Source organism: Geotrypetes seraphini, chromosome 6, assembly GCF_902459505.1.
Source record: "Geotrypetes seraphini chromosome 6, aGeoSer1.1, whole genome shotgun sequence".
NCBI classification, from domain to species: domain Eukaryota; kingdom Metazoa; phylum Chordata; class Amphibia; order Gymnophiona; family Dermophiidae; genus Geotrypetes; species Geotrypetes seraphini.
In genome coordinates, this window is record NC_047089.1 from 87,326,306 (window position 1) to 87,343,780 (window position 17,475).

Consider the following 17,475-nt stretch of genomic DNA (forward strand, 5'->3'; position numbering starts at 1 on the left):
ACTATTTTGTGGCCCTAGTGCTGCCCTCTCTTTGCAGCATCCTCCGGCTTCCCCCTGGCCTCTTGCTCTTACTTTCAGATAATTACTGCAGCCTGCAGAGAGGATTGTCGGTTCTGTAGCAATCCTTCCAGGCTGCCGTCATCCTCAGCAGCACATTCCCTCTGCCGCAATCCTGCCCCGACATCAGAGGAGGGGCGGGACCGCGGCAGAGGGAACATGCTGTGGAGGCCGATGTCATCCTGCAAGGAACGCTGCAGCAATTATTTGAAACTAAGATGGGAGGCCAGGGGGGAAGCTGGAGAAAGCTGCAAAGAAGGGGGGGACATGCAGGCCTTTGGGAGGGGGAAGATTTATAAACTATAAAGAGCTTTACCTCATGCAAAATTGTCATTTCTTTAATAAGACATTAACCATTTTTTCTGCAGCCTCCAAGTACCTACAAATCCAAAATGTGGCCCTACAAAGAGTTTTGAGACCACTGTTTCTTGGATGCCTGTCTTCCATTGAGGACTGGAAATAATTTGTATATATGTTTCCATTTATTGGGGAGTAGTTTCTGAGCTCTTTTGAGGCCTGTGTTGGCATTTACCTTTCATGTTGATTAAATTCTTGAGCAGAACAATTAGTTTGAGCCTGTTGCTACAAGTACCTCTACTTCACATGTATTGGTTGGTTCTCTGTGCTTGGCTGCTAACTATAGAGGGAGCTAAAGAGAAGTACTGTAGAGGCAGAGAGAAAAATCCAGAGTGGATTCCTTCTGCATCATTCGGCTAAAGGGAATTAACCCTACTGTCTAGAATCTCTCACCTATCTACTGGAAAATTACATATTCTCCTTTTCTTCATTGTTGCAGCCTATTTCTCACTCTAGCCTTATATTAGGCGAGTTCCCCTCCATCTGGAAACATGCTATTTTCCACTTCCTTGTGAAGAAACCAAATCTTGATTGTTCATCTCCACACAGCTTTTGTCCAATTTCTAACCTGCCAGTTTTCTCAAAAGTTTTAGAAAAGTTAGTTTTCCAGCAATTCACCAGCTTCGCAGAGACAACCAATATACTTCATTCCTTTCAAGCAGGCTTTCAACCCAGCCATAGCAATGAAACCCTTCTTCTCACACTGAATGACTCTATTCACGCTTCTTTAGATGCACATTCAACAGGTGTCATAGTTTCTCTAGATCAGGGGTGTCAAACTTAATCACATAAGGGGCCTAAATCTAAAACACAGGCTAAGTTATGAGCTGAATATTTTATTAAGATACTTAGTTTTAGTAGAAGTATAGATCCATCCTCACCCTCAGACACCAAGGGCCACATAAAATAGCCAGGCAGGCTGGATTTGGCCCCTGGGCCTTGTATTTGACATGTGTATTCTAGATCTTTCCTCATCCTTTGATCTTATTGATCACTCACTCACTACTCTCAATAGATTGTTAGTTTGCAGAATTTCATGACAGGTTTTATGCTGTTCACAAACTTCCTCAATCAAATAACCTTTCAGATCACTTTTGATAATGTTTTGGAGCCGGGATAGATGTTCTCTCAGTGTTTCCGCAGCTGGCATTGTGCTTGTTGCGTTTTTCTGGGTCTCGCTGCACCTTTGTCAGGAAGAAACCTGCAACAAGCACAATGCCAGCTGCAGAAATCCTGAGATAACATTAACCCAGCTCCACGGGCAGAGCATCTTTAATCCTACCAGAGACTTTCCCATTCTATGTACTTTCACAACAAAACTCAAATTTCTGACCAACTGACTTTCCCGCCAAAATTCAAATTGATGAACTGCCCTTTTCCCAATCAGGACAGTGAACCCACTATTTACAAAGTCACACTGCAGGCTTCAGAGCTTACCCTGAAAAAAGCCACATCATGGTAGCTGAAACATTGGTCTCTACCTGACAAAGATGCAACAAGACTCAGAAACCTGCAACAAGCAAAGTTTGTTTTGTTCATGGATAACTAGTAGACTTCAGAGAGGTGGGGTTTTCAGTACTTTTGTCAGATTGTATAAATATGATTGAGGAGAATAATCAAGGTTTTTGCAGTTTATAAAATGACCCAGGCTATTCATTTGCAAGATTTTTGTAAAATGTTTTAATATACATTTTTATAATCATGAAAACTCCAGTTATCCTGCAATTTAGGGATAATGAGCTAATTTCTAATGGTTCTGATCCATTGCTACTATTTTTTTCTTATACAACTGAACTTAAAAAATCCTTACTCCATAAGGAGCCCTTTTATTAAAGCTTCCATAGCAAAGCAGCAGATGAATCCAGACTAGTGGGTATAGCTCACATCGACCAGCAGGTGGAGATAGAGAACTGATTAACAGTTGGCCTTAAAGCCTGGTGTTCCTCCTGTTGATCCAGTTTTGCTCTATCTCCCAGCAGGAATGGAGCTTACTCTACTAGCTCCTGGATTCTGGCTGGGGCCGGTTTAGGTGGTGTTCCTGTGGCTTCCTCTGTTGAGACTCAGTCTCTTCAGCAGGACAGGGGTGCCTGGCTGATCGGTGCCGGCTTTGGGAGCTACACCTGGGCCCTCCCAGGTCCCTTCTCCACCCTCCCCTCCGTTTGTTTGAGCGGGTTCTTGGGCCACTGCAGGAGGTTTGTGCTTAGGTTTCTTCATTCCAGTAAAAAAAAAAAAAACCAACGACTTCCTGCTTGTGCTGAGCCGTGCTGTGTTCGTATGGCTTTCAGGCAATTACCAGCTGTAACCCGGCTGCAGTGAGAGCGGGGGACCGGTTGGTGAGTAACTTGGTTTGCTGTCTGCCTCCTCTTTCGTTAGTCGGTCGTTCGTGTTCGTTCCGGCGGTAGCGGGGGGGGGGGCGGAGTCGGCGGTCGGCGGCGTGTCGCCGCGTTGGTGAAAAAAAAAAAAGTTTTTTGAATAGCCATTTACAGCGATGGCAGCAGAGGCTTCTCAGCGGTGCTCGCGCTGTGGGAAGCGTAGAGCACTGTCGGGCTTCTGTTCTGCCGGGTGTGTGGATACACCGGCAGAAGATGCGTTCCTGCAAGCTTGTGAGTTAGCCATCTCCCATGTCAGCGAGGCACGGTCTACGTCCCCGGGTCTCGAGGGCGACTCGGGGGGACTGCAAGGCTCTGCCGCGGCTGAGGGGAGGTCAGCGGCGGTCGGGGAGCCGGGGTCGCTAGGGGACGGCGCGGCTGCGTGCCCTGGCATTGTTCAGGCCGGTTCAACTTTACTGGGGGTGAGCTCCTTCTCACCGGAGTTTGTTATGTTGTTGCACCGAGCATTTCTGCTACAGGGCTCGCAGCCGGCCCAGTCGGTACCGGCGACCTGTCCGTCCCTCCCTGGGCCTTCTACGTCTACGGGTTTAACCGGTGCTATGGCCGGCCCGATTTCGGGTCCGGTGTTGTCGCCTGGGCGGTCGCAGGGGGCGAAGAAACGCAGACTCGCAACCGTGGACGCAGAAGGTAATCTTCCCTTATCCCCTTTCTCTCTTCCTGACTCATTAGAGGAAGGGGAGGTCTTAGATTGGGAGGCAGAGGATCCCCCGGGCAGGGAAGTTGATGATCCTTCCGCTCTCCGGCTGTTTCATAGAGAGGAGCTGGCGTCCTTGATTTCTAAGGCTTTGCAGGGTTTGCATATTTCTCAGGAAGATGCTAAGGTGTCGGGTAACCCCCTGATGGCAGGTACACGTAAGCCACCTAAGTCCTTTCCGGTGCATGAAGCCATGCAGGAGCTGATCGCGGCGCAATGGGATACGCCGGAGGCCAGTTTACGAGTGGCGAGGGCCATGCGGCTCCTGTATCCGGTTGACCCGACCGAACTTGATAAGTTTAGGTTACCTAGGGTGGACGCTTTGGTGGCAGCGGTAACGAAAAAGACTACCTTGCCGGTGGAAGGGGGGGTGACGCTAAAGGATGCGCAGGATAGGAAGATTGAATCTTCACTAAAAATGTCCTTTGAAGTAGCTGCGGTTACCTTACAGGCCGCAATTTGCAGCTCGTATGCGGCGCGGGCATGTTTGCAGTGGTCGCAAGGGATGACCGATAATTTAATGGAGTCTGGGGGTTCTGTCCCTTCGGAACTGGCTGATTTGGAGTCGGGCTTGGCTTATTTAGCAGACTCCTTATATGACATTATTCGAGCATCTGCGAAACAGATGTCTCTGTCAGTGGTATCGCGCAGATCCTTATGGCTCCGACATTGGGCGGCGGATGCTGCATCCAAGCTTAGGCTGGTGAGACTTCCTTTTAAAGGAGGTTTATTGTTTGGAGAGGACTTAGATAAATTGGTGAAGGATTTTGGGGATACCAAAACACAGCGTCTACCGGAGGATAGGGCTAGGCCCCCGGTGAGGTCCTCCTCGTCTAGACCGCGCTTCAGAGATGTTAGGCGTTCCAGGTCTGGTAAACCATTCTTCAGATCTGCAGGTGGTTCTTTCTCTGCGTCGAGACCTAGGTTTCAGCAGAGGAGTTCCTTTCGTACGACGAAACCCTCTTCAGGTCAGCCAACACGTACCCCATCAAGTCGCACTCCGCAATGACGGGGGCTTGGCTCCCTCCGCCTTTCCCTTAGGGGGCCGGCTTTCGGCGTTCCGGGCGGAGTGGGCCACAATCACGTCAGATCAGTGGGTGTTGGACATTGTTCAAGAAGGGTACAAGTTGGAGTTCGCCTCTCCCGTCGTAGATTCTTTCTTGGTGTCCCCGTGCCATGGGGCGGCCAAGGGAGAGGCGGTCCGCATGACTCTTCAGGGGCTGCTCGATCTGGGGGCGGTGGTACCGGTGCCCCCGGAAGAGGTAGGCCGCGGGATATATTCCCTTTACTTTATTGTACCAAAGAAGGGGGGGTCGTTCAGACCGGTGCTGGACCTCAAAGTGGTCAACAGATTTCTCAGTGTTCGCCATTTCCGGATGGAGACGGTACGCTCGGTCATTGCGGCTGTACGGCCGGGAGAGTTCCTCACGTCCCTAGATCTCAAGGAGGCGTACCTACATATCCCGATCTGGCCTCCGCATCAGCGGTATCTGAGGTTTGCGATTCTTGGCCAGCATTATCAGTTTCGGGCAATGCCCTTTGGCCTGGCGATGGCTCCCCGCACCTTTTCCAAAGTCATGGTGGTGATGGCAGCCTTTCTTCGCAAGGAAGGGATTCGGGTACACCCTTACTTAGACGACTGGTTGATCCGCGCCTCGTCCAGACAGGAGAGTTTGTCGGTCACTCCGAGGGTAATCTCTCTCCTTCAGTCGTTGGGGTGGATCGTCAACTTTCCCAAGAGTTGTCTGTCCCCGTCACAGTCTTTGGTGCATCTGGGGGTCAGATTCGACACTGCTCTGGGAAGGGTATTTCTACCCCGGGACCGGGGAGAGAAATTGCAGGCTCAGATTCGCCTACTTCTCGGGTCGGCCAGACCTCGGGTTTGGGATTATGTGCAGGTTCTGGGCTCCATGGTAGCGACTCTGGAGGTGGTCCCCTGGGCTCGGGGCCACATGAGGCCCTTACAACAGTCGCTTCTCTCTCGCTGGTCCCCAGCTTCTCTGGACTACAATGTGCGTCTCCAATGGAGTCCTCGGGCGGCTCGCAGCATGCAGTGGTGGCTACACGAGTTGCACCTGTGGCGGGGCATGCCATTAGCCACGCCGGATTGGGTGGTGGTGACAACGGATGCCAGTCTGCGGGGCTGGGGGGCACAGTGCCTGCAAGCGTCGGTGCAGGGAGTGTGGTCCTTAGAGGAAGCGCAGTGGCCCATCAATTTGTTGGAATTAAAAGCGATCAGGTTGGCGCTGAGAGCTTTTCAGTCCCTGATTCAGGACAGGCCGACCAGAATCTTTTCGGACAGTGTCACGGCGGTCGCATATGTCAATCGTCAGGGGGGCACTCGGAGTCCGCAGTTGGCCGAAGAGGCAAGGAGATTGTTTCGGTGGGCAGAAGGGCATGTTCTGCTTCTGTCGGCGGCATACATTGCAGGTCACGAAAACGTGCAAGCGGACTTCCTCAGCAGAAATCTTCTAGATCCGGGCGAGTGGGAGTTGTCGGCTCGAGCGTTCGGCCTGCTAGTCCGGCGGTGGGGGTTGCCAGAGTTGGATCTCATGGCTTTGTCCCGCAATGCGAAGTTGCCTCGCTTCTTCAGCAGACGCAAGGAGAAGGGCTCGGAGGGGGTGGACGCGTTGGCTCTCCCATGGCCTCCGAATTCCCTTCTGTATGTGTTCCCGCCTTGGCCCATGATAGGTCGGGTGTTACAACGCATCTCTCTCTTTCAAGGCAGGGTGATCCTGGTGGCCCCGGATTGGCCGCGTCGGCCGTGGTACGCAGATCTAATTCAGCTTTCAGTAGGCGATCGGGTGACGTTCCAGGTAACTCCGGACTTACTAACTCAGGGCCCAATTTGGATGGAAGATCCGGCCCGCTTTGGTCTTACGGCCTGGCTCTTGAGCGGTCAAGGCTAAAGAAGAAGGGCTATTCGGAACAGGTGATTGCCACGCTTCTTAAAGCTAAGAAGATTTCAACTTCGACCTCCTATGCGAGAGTCTGGAAGATTTTTGATGCTTGGTGCGGACGACAGGGAATCGCGCCCTTCCATGCATCTCTGCCGGCTATTCTTGCTTTTCTGCAGGAAGGCGTAGAGAAAGGATTAGCCTATAACTCTTTAAAGGTTCAGGTGGCGGCCATTGCCTGTTACAGGGGCCGGGTGGCTGGCGCGTCGCTAGCTTCGCAGCCGGACGTGGTCCGTTTCCTCAAAGGGGTTCACCATATCCGCCCGCCGGTAAGGCGAATTTGTCCGTCCTGGAATCTTAAACTCGTCCTTGGGAGGTTGCAGGGGGCACCTTTTGAGCCCCTGTCAGCGGCCACTTTGAAGGATGTCACGCTGAAAACAGTGTTCTTGGTGGCGATGGCTTCAGCGAGGCGAGTATCGGAACTCCAGGCGCTTTCTTGCAGAGAACCCTTTTTACGTTTTTCTGAGTCGGGGGTATCGGTGCGGCCGATGCCGTCCTTCCTGCCTAAGGTGATTTCTTCATTTCATGTGAACCAGAGTGTATTCCTCCCGTCCTTCCGGAAGGAGGATTGGGGTAAGCGATTTTTGTCTTTGCGTCTACTGGATGTACGGCGTATGCTTCTCCATTATTTGGGGGTGACAAATGATTTTCGTAGGTCGGACCATCTCTTTGTATTGTTCGCGGGTAAAAACAAGGGGATGGCGGCGTCTAAAGCGTCCATTGCACGTTGGGTCAAAGAGACCATTGCTTCGGCTTATGTGTTGACAGGAAAGAAAGTACCGGAGCACCTTCATGCTCATTCCACTCGGGCGTTGGCTACGTCTTGGGCGGAGTCCGGGGGGATGCCTTTGGAGGAAATTTGCCGGGCGGCCACTTGGTCATCGGGTAATACCTTTTCAAAGCATTACCGTTTGGACGTAGCGGCCAGTGCGGAGGCAAGTTTTGGCGCTGCAGTGCTGGCAGAGGCGGCATTGGCGTCCCACCCGGTTTGAGTTTGCTTTGCTACATCCCACTAGTCTGGATTCATCTGCTGCTTTGCTATGGAAGGTAAAATTATGGTCTTACCTGTTAATTTTCTTTCCTTTAGAAGCAGCAGATGAATCCAGAGCCCCTCCCCAAGTGCACTGTAGGTTTGTAGGGAGTTTGTTTATGGTTTCAGTTGGGATATGGTTGGTAATTGTATTATTTAGTGGCACATTTTCTACTGGAATGAAGTTTTATGGATGCTCATGCTCCTTTCGGGCTGCTTGGGCAAAATGCATAACTGGATCAACAGGAGGAACACCAGGCTTTAAGGCCAACTGTTAATCAGTTCTCTATCTCCACCTGCTGGTCGATGTGAGCTATACCCACTAGTCTGGATTCATCTGCTGCTTCTAAAGGAAAGAAAATTAACAGGTAAGACCATAATTTTACCTTAGCTTGTGCTAATGCACATTATTAGTAATATAGTTGCTGATGCTACCTCTTCTGCGTGAGATGGATCGAATATACAGTATTTTTTTATTGTATACTTGATATCCCGCTTAATGCAAAAGGTCAAAGCGGCTTTACAAATTTAATATAATAGTCACATTAAACTACTCTCTCTGTCCCAGACAGGCACATAATCTAAACTAAGAATGCCTAGAAGAAAAACAACATTTGTATAGTAAGGATAAAATAGAGAGGAGGAAAGAGCAAAATTAAATAAACCCTAGTGGAAAGAACCAATAAAATAAAATTGAAATAGAATAAAATACAAGCCATTTCATAAACCAAAACAAAAATGTATAGGAAGATTTATAAAACCTAAAATAAAAATAAATAAAACCTAGCAGAAAAAAGATAAAGTCCAACTTGAAATCAGGTCGATCCACCGGAGTTTGTAGCCCCTTATTTGGACCCTCGTTAAGATGGGTTGTTGTATGCACCCTCTTATGGTGTTCACTTAAAGCAGGGGTGTCAAAGTCCCTCCTCGAGGGCTGAAATCCACTCGGGTTTTCAGGATTTCCCCAATGAATATGCATGAGATCTATTAACATACCATGAAAGCAGTGCATGCAAATAGATCTCATGCATATTCATTGGGGAAATCCTGAAAACCCAAATGGATTGCAGCCCTCAAGGAGGAATTTTTACACCCCTGACTTAAAGCATTCCTCTCAGCTGTGAAACTTATTTCAGTACTTTTAGGTTAGCCCAGTAAGTCAGTGGTGATTCTGCTGGCTGCCATTTTGATTTTGGGGTCACAGCATCTTCTCCCTGGGTTGGCTTGGATAGGAGAAGATGCAGAAGCAGCCTTCATAGCCACCTCAGGGTGGGAAGAAAGAATCATAATTATTGTACAACAATATATCTACTCCGCTCAGCTGGTAAATCCCTCCTATCTGTGCCCTTCTCTTCAACTGCCAACTCCAGACTCCGTCCCTTCTACATGCTGCACCATATGCTTGGAACAAGCTGCCCGAATCCCTATGGCATGCTCCGTCTCTGGCAGTGTTCAAGGCCCTGTTAAAAGCCCACCTCTTCTAGAGTAATTTCGACTCATAACTACTCTCACCTATATGTCATGTCTGTCTGTCCAAGTTAGATTGTAAGCTCTTCCGAGCGGGGACCATCTATAAATGTCAAAATGTACAGCACTGCGTACGCCTTTTAGCGCTATCTAAGTGATATGTATATTACGTGCCATGTGGCCCATAGGTTTAAATAGAATATGTGGCATTTAACACACACTAATTCCATTAGTACAATCTAAGCTTTAGTGAAAGGGCTCCTAAGTTTTGTTTCATATTACTTGCAAAGTGAAACAATATTGTGAGGTTATTTTTGTAAATCTAATGTTTACATCTTAAGAATTAATGAAATCATATTATTTTTAAATAGGTTTGCAAGTCCCATTCGGGTATTCTTGGGAAAGGGTTAGCTCTGTCTCATTCACCAACCATCTTGGAAGCACTTGAGGGTAACCTTCCACTGCAGATACAGAGTAACGAACAGTCTTTTTTAGAAGATTTCATTGCTTGCGTGCCTGGGTCCAGTGGTGGAAGACTTGCAAGGTATTGAATTCACTGTACTGATTTATATTACTTGTGTTTCATTATTGAGATGGTGTATGACAGAATAATGCTGAATTATTCTGTTCAACATTCTTTGTACAATATTCTGCACCAGGATTTTATAATAGTTTGCATTTTCAAATTTACCTCTTTTATCTACTTATTGATGTTTTAGTAGGACAGAAAAATAATACAGTGGAAAAATTATTTGCTTTCTGAGCTTCTTTAAGAAGAAATTATTTAAATGATAGTGTACAGACAATGTGACTCAGCTTGCCTCACACATTTGTACCACCTTAATACCTTAGCTGACCAATTTTGTATTGTTAAATCCCAATAACAGAATTAACAAGATCTTCTGCTTCAGTTGAATAGTCACTATCAAAAATGAATTTACCTTTTTAATTTCTACTGGAATCATGTGTTGCAACCTCTCACTTCTCATTTCCCAAAAATCAGATTTTAAGTTCACTGCCAAAACTTTGAGATTCATGTTAACTACAGAAAATAATATTGTGTAATACAAAATTGGGCATTTTAAGTACTGTATATATGTTTGTTTTCTAGATGAGGTGATTCAGAGGAAAGAGAGTTATCTTCAAATACAAAACTGGGCTGAGTACATTTACAATGTGGTTTGCCCTAAGGGCTAAATAGATGATCCCCATTGTTTTGAGTTTGGTTGTGACCTACTAAGAATGGAAATAAGATGAAATGGAGCCACACAAACATTACATTATTTGAGATAAGATCCGTCAGAAAATGCCTCGGAAACAGAGACCTTCCAAATTGTAGTGCAATCCCTAATCATATTCCAGCTAGATTACTCTAATGTAACACTAGTTCTTTGCTTTATTTATTTTATTTATTTATTTATTTATTTATTTATTTATTTAGATTTATATCCCGTTCTCCCAGTAGCTCAGAACGGTCTACAAGTAAACATACACAGTAGAAGTAATTAGGCAAATAAGATGTACAATAGGTTTAGGTGCTTGGACATACAAAATTGTGCAATATTTATCAGGGTACAAACAATTTTTCAGAGTACAGACAATTTATCAGAGTACAGACTAAGAGAGGACTATACTGAAATTTAGGAGAAGTTAAAGGGGAGAGAAGAGAGAGGTGGGGTTTAAGGGGGGGTGTAGACTGAGGGAGATCTTTAGTTGAAGAGGAGGGTCTTTACCATTTTACGGAATGTCAATAAAGAGTTCTGTTGCCTGAGTTGGGGGGGGAGTTTATTCCAGAGATGTGGGATGAAGTGGCTGTAGGATCGTTTGCGGGCAGTTTCTGAGAGGAGGGACCTTCCAGGGGGAATGCATAGGCGTATTTCTGATTTTGAGCGGAGGGAGCGAGTGGGGGTGTAGATGGGAAGCTTAGATTTTATGTAGGAGGGGGGTGGTGGCATAAATTCTCTTGTGGGCTACTGCTAGGGCCTTGAAAGCACAGCGCTGGCTAATTGGGAGCCAGTGTTCAGCGCGGAGTGCTGGGGAGACGGGATCATGGTAGTTGAGGTTGTGTAGGAGGCGGATAGCTGCATTTTGGACACGTTGGAGGCGTTTGAGATTATTTTTGGTTAGTCCATTAAATAGGGAGTTACAGTAATCCATTCTGGAGAGGACATATGCGTAGAGGAGTTGGGCGAGGTCAGGTGTGGAGATGTAGGGTTTGATCCTTTTCAGTTGGCGGAGGTAGTAGAAGGAGGTGGAGATTACTTGGGATATGTGGGCAGATAGGGATAAGTGTCCATCTAAAGTTACTCCTAGGCTGCGTACCTGATCTGTTGCCGTTAGTAGAGTGGAGTCCCATGCTAGGGTAGGACGTGTGAATTTGGTGCTTTTTTTCCTGATCCATAAGAGTTCTGTTTTAGTGGCGTTTAGTTGAAGTTTGTTGTTTGACATCCAAGTTTTCATATCAGAGAGGCAATGTTGGAGGTTAGTAATTTGGGACGATCGGTTCTCGCCTAGTGGGAGGAGCAGCTGGATGTCATCTGCATAAGAGTGGATTTTAATGCTATATTTCTGCGCTATATCAATGACAGGTCTGATGTAGAGGTTGAATAGGAGGGGGGATAGAAGGGCACCTTGAGGAACACCATATTTGATAGGCTTGGGGCGAGATTTGTGTGTTCCTAGTAGGACAGTCTGGGTCCTTTGATGGAGGAAGGAGGTGATCCATTGCTATCACGTCTACAACTAGCTCAAAATGCAGCAGTAAGACTCATATGAGGTGTGATCAAAAATACAGTGAATGTTTAAATTTTAAAAAATGATTATACTAAAAGACATACTCCCTCTCACTTCAAACACACGTATCCCATCGTTCTTTCCACTTAATAAAGCAGTTCTGGAAGTTGTATTTCGTGAGTGTCTTAAGTTGAGCTGTCGTGGTTGCCTCGATGTCCTGAATCGATTCAAATGTTTACCTTTCATAGTCATTTTGACTTTGGGGAAGAGCTAGATGTCTTACGGTGCCAGATCCAATGAATAAACTGGGTGAGGATATACTACAGTGTTTTTATTTGACAGAAATTGCCATGTCAGAGTAGTCATGATGGAGGATGAAATTGTTTGCCCATTTTTCAGGTCGTACTCTCTTGCCTCATGTTCAAACCTGTTAAAATATTTTGAATGGAATCATAAGAGATGCTCAGCTGCAGAAATTTTCTTAATAGTCAATTGCCTGTTTGATCGAATGATTTCGCTTACTCTTTCAACATTCTCTTGGGTTTTTGATGTTGAAGGATGTCCCAATATCTCCTCGACTTCAACTGATTCACAATCATTATGAAATCGCTCTAACCACTTGTAAACATTCTTCATGGTCACTGCAGCATCACTATAAAGCTAATTTTGTCATTTTGTGTATTTCTTTAGCACTTTTTTGCAGTTTGAAACAAAATTTCATGTTTGTGACCCATGATTTATGGCACACCTCTCAACTATGGCTCACAACTGACTGACTGCATTGAACAAGTTAAAACTTGTCACCTACTGTTACTACGGTTTGATGTGCTACTTCCATATTGCCTTTCTGTTGGATGGCACTCAGCAGCAGCATTCACTTTAATTTTTTCATTACACCTATAGACCATGGAAATCAGAACACCTACTGCCCATAACCACAAAAATCAAGTTTAAATTAGACATCACTGCCTTTAAGATCCTGAGAGGGAATGCCCCCAACTACCTAACAAATCTGACCATCCTCCTCCAAGGCGCCTCCAACACATATTCCACCAGAAATTTTTCCACTTAAAATTCTCAAAATGGAACAATATAAAGTTTACCAGACAAATAACTTTCTCCATCCAATATCAATTAGTAAAATGCTGCAACCAATTAAAACTTATGATCCTATGACTACTATCTCGGGCTCAGAAAGCTTTTCAAAGCATTTCTGTACCAAGACAAGGAACTAACCCTGAAGTAACTGAACTGGTAATTGTAAAATACCATTTCTAAACTGCCCAATGCAACGCCTGAGACACTGTCAAAAATTACAAAGACTAGGGGACACGCGATGAAGTTACAGGGAAATACTTTTAAAACCAATAGGAGGAAATTTTTTTTCACTCAGAGAATAGTTACGCTCTGGAACCATTGCCAGAGGTTGTGGTAAGAGCAGATAGCATAGCTGGTTTTAAGAAAGGTTTGGATGAGTTCCTGGAAGAAAAGTCCATAGTCTGTTATTGAGAAAGACATGGGAAGAAGCCACTGCTTGCCCTGGATCGGCAGCATGGAATATTGGTACTCCTTCGGTTTGGGCCAGGTACTAGTGACCTGGATTGGCCACCGTGAGAACGGGCTTGATGGACCATTGGCCTGACCCAGTAAAGCTATTCTTATGTTCTTAATGTCGAGCCAGCGATGTATTTGTAACTATGACCTAACTGTATAAATAGTTGTACTGGTCTACCTGTACTAGCAGCCCTATTGAATGTCCATGTCAAACTGTCCATTGTAACTTCCTGGGTAACTGATCTAACCTCTTGTAATGTAATCCAACCTTGAACTGAATAGGTAAAGGTGGAATAGAAAACCTGATATATTAGATGCAAGAATTTTACCGTATATACTCGAATATAAACCGGGATTTTTGGGCCAAAAAATTGGCCCAAAAATGGGGGTCCCGGTTTATTTTCGGGTCAATGCACCCTCCCAGAATTTTTTTTTTAAGGCCGCCGCCAGGCTCTGACCCCGCCTCCCATCCTGCCCTAGCCTCATACGGTACCTCATCTTGGCGATCTGCAGTAGAGGTACAGCGGGTAGGAGCGAACTTTCCAAGTTCCTGCCCTGCTGCTAACTGGTGCCGCGAGTTCCTTCTGCTGCTGAGCGAGACGAGCAGGAGCGCGATTTGGCGCTGCTGCTCAGTACTGAGAAGCATCCTTACTGGCTCCTGTGAATTCTTGCGAGAATTCGTGGGAGCCAGTAAGGATGCCTCTCAGTGTCGAGCAGCAGCACCAAATCACGCTCCTGCTCGTGTCGCTCAGCGGCCGAAGGAGCTTGCGGCAGCCGGTTAGCAGAAGGGCAAGAACTTGGAAAGTTTGCTCCTGCCCGCTGCACCTCCACTGCAGATCACCAAGATGAGGTATCGTATGAGGCTAGGGCAGGGAGGGAGGCAGGGGCAGAACCTGGGAGGGAGGGAGAGTGCAGAGTCTGACGGGGAAAGGAAGGAAGGGTGCTGAGTGCATAATCTGACAGGTGAGGGGGGAAGGAAGGGAGCTGGTGCAATGCCTGACAGAGGAAGGAAGGGGGCTGGTGCAATGCTTGACAGGGGAAGGAGGAAAGAATGGGGTTGGTGCAATGCCTGACAGGGGAGAGAGGGAAGGGTGCTGGGTGCAGAGTCGGGGAGGGGAGGATGGAAGGGTGCTGGATGCAGAGCCTGACAGGGGAGGGGAGGATGGAAGGGTGCTGGGTGCAGAGCCTGACAGGGGAGGAAGGAAGGGGGCTGGGTGCAGAGCCTGACGAGGCAGGACACTTGAATATTAAGCTGCCCGGCTTATATTCGAGTCAACCATTTTTATTTTTATTTTTCTCTTCCTTTGGGGGGGAAAGGGGGACTCGACTTATGTTCAGATCGACTTATATGTGAGTATATACGGTAATTGTTTTGTTTTTAGTTGCAGTTTAGTTATCTGGATATTTTTGGTGCTTAGCACTCCTAAGAAATTCATTTTTGTGGAGAAAAAGGGTGTTTTTTGTGTTTATTTTGTTAACCAAAAATACTGTAAAATATCAGGAGTAAGGAAAATAATTCTATTCTGTAAACATGTTTTGTAAAGTACAGGCCAGAAATGTCATGCAAATAGAATCCTTGAATTTGGATATTTGTAACATTGTAAAACGTGTTGTTCATATTATAACTTTACTGTTCTAGATGGCTTCAGCCAGATTCCTTTGCTGATCCTCAGAAAACATCTTTGATTTTAAATAAAGATGATATCAGATGTGGTTGGCCCACTACAATTACCGTGCAGACAAAAGATCAGTATGGTGAAGTAGTTCATGTTCCCAATATGAAGGTAAATTAATCCTGACAAAAGCAAATAAACATTTCTTTGGCCTTTTTCTGAATTGAAAGTAGCTGGTGAAGGTTCAGGACTGTGGGTCTGTCTGCAAGCACATTTTCAAAGAGAAGTTCCTAAGATGTTTCTCTTTGAAAAATGCAGACTAATGAAGATAGCGGTGGAGTTTGCTGTTCAGATTCCATTTGGGAAAGCAGGATGAATTGACCACACAAGTGGGTAATGTTTGTATGTATATTCCACTTTTATCCAAAGTGAATTACAATCATGTTAGCCAATAACACTACAATAGATAAGTGCTTTTGTAGCTAGGGGAAAAGCTAGGCTTGCATGGACGTTCATGCATCCACTTCCTTTCAACTTATCTAAGTCTGCTTTCATCCAAGTATTCATGCAGATATGATCTCTTTAGGATTTTCTTCCTCACCACTGTAGAAATTATCTCCTTTTTAATTTTTTTTTTTTTTTTTAAGAGACCACACTGTTGTCTGCTCTTAAAAGGGATTTTTTCCTTTAAATAGGCTAAGGAGTGCATGAAATACTTAGCATTTTGGCCTTGATTCTGCAAAGTGCGTCTCGACTGTAGGCAGCTGTAGGTGGGAGGGGGCCTTAGGCATCTGGGCAATCAAGCCCTAGGATCCTGTGGGTTGGGGAGGGGCGGGCCCACCTTATTTGGACGGAGGCAGGCCTTCTGGCCGGACGGTGCGAGCACCCATCCAGCCAAGTTGCAGGTAAGCCCGAGGGGAGGGTTCCGTGGGGGGGGGGTTCGTTGGGGGGTCGACAGGAGAGGTTGGATACCCTCCTGCCAGCGATCTTCGGGGGGGATTCTGTCAGCAGGAGGGGTTGGGCACCCTCCTGCCGCGATTGTTGGGGAGGGGAGACTGGCAGCCGCGGCCACTATACTAATCGCGGCAGGGAGATCTCTTGCTGCAATTAAGTATAGCGGTCGCGTCTAAACAAACCCAATTCTGTAACCAGTGTGTCTGCAACATGGACATCAATTACAGAATTGGGTTCACTTTGGGCGGATGTAGGCCTGATTCTGTATAGGACGCCCAGGATGGGTGTCCTATACAGAATCCGGGCCTTTGTGCGAATTATGCTTTCATAAGTACTGTCACCTCTAAGCTGGACCGCTGGTTGAAACTCCACCTGTCCTGGACAGGCAAGCAGTGATTTGTGGAAAATGTTTTTATTATACTTCATGTATGTATTTAGAAAAAAATAGATATGCCCTCTCATGAAATTCTGTATTTCAAATACTCAGAAATACATTGTTTAGCATATTTGTGCTTCCAAGATTCTAAGTTACCTTCTATTAGATCTGGGAGATATAATACAATATTAGCATAATCCCAAGTTTGCAATCTATCCCTGAAAGCAGGAGTGACCCCGGAGGATTGGAAGATAGCCAATATTACGCCCATCTTTAAAAAGGGATAAAGAGGTGACACGGGGAATTACAGACCGGTGAGTCTGACCTCGGTTCCGGGGAAAATGGCGGAAGCGCTGATAAAAGACAGCGTTGATGAGCATTTTGAAAGAAACTTCTAATCACAAGCCAACATGGCTTCTGCAAGGGGAGATCGTGCCTAACAAACTTACTACAAAGGGGACCCCATAGACATCGTATATTTAGATTTCCAAAAAACCTTTGACAAGGTACCCCATGAACACCTACTTAGGAAACTGAAGAACCATGGGGTGGAAGGAAACATACATAGATGGATCAGGAATTGGTTGGCGGGTAGGAAGCAGAGGGTAGGAGTGAAGGGCCACTACTGTCTTTTTCTACTAACTGGCACTTTTATTCTAGCTAGGTCGCGTCTGGAGCAGTGAGCACTTTTGCAAGGGGAAAAGTGCTCATTGTAATCCAGCCACATGGCAGGCCGCTGCGAAGGGGATTCCTCATCGGCATCAGTTGCCAACATCCAAGGATCTCCTTTGCGAGTGCCTCGCAGCCAGCAGTTGTTTGTGGGGAAGCCCGTGCTTCCCTCGCCACTCATGCGGGAGGTTCCCCAGCCGCCGATGGTCAGGCAGAAAAGATTCCCTTATAGTGAAGTGGCTGGGGACTCTCTTTACAGCTGATGCCGGCTTGCCTGTTTTAGCGGCTGGGGCGGTTTAGGCCTCTTAGCCACTGCAGGTTTATGGAGCTTATTTTTGGGGGGTAGTTCAGCTCCGTTTTTGGTGGGAAGCACTTCCATTTTTGTTTAGCCTCGGGTGACCTTGCCCCTGTTTGGTCTCACAGGCAGCAAGATCTTTGCTAGGTCCCCTGCTGTGGCAGGGAGAACCATGGGGGCTGCTGAGGGTTCCCCCTATTTTCTTGTTTGGCTTATTGCTGCAGACAGAGGTCCTGCTTCCGCCCCAGGGTCTCGGGGGGAAGGTGGGGGGTTGCCCTCTACATCATTTACGGGTCCTCTCACGTCCCACTGCCCATGGTTCTCGTGGG

At 46.7% G+C, this 17,475-nt stretch overlaps 1 protein-coding gene across 9 annotated transcripts in view; it reads left to right on the plus strand.

Moving 5' to 3' along the window:
• The window catches only part of MYCBP2 (MYC binding protein 2), a 977,923-nt gene that overhangs the window by 582,176 nt on the left and 378,272 nt on the right, over window positions 1-17,475 (plus strand). For all 9 annotated transcript variants that reach the window (XM_033949399.1, XM_033949405.1, XM_033949401.1 and 6 more), the window contains 2 exons: window positions 9,324-9,496; window positions 14,879-15,023. In XM_033949399.1, coding sequence (XP_033805290.1) covers window positions 9,324-9,496; window positions 14,879-15,023 — 318 coding nt within the window. The remainder of the gene's footprint in view (window positions 1-9,323; window positions 9,497-14,878; window positions 15,024-17,475) is intronic.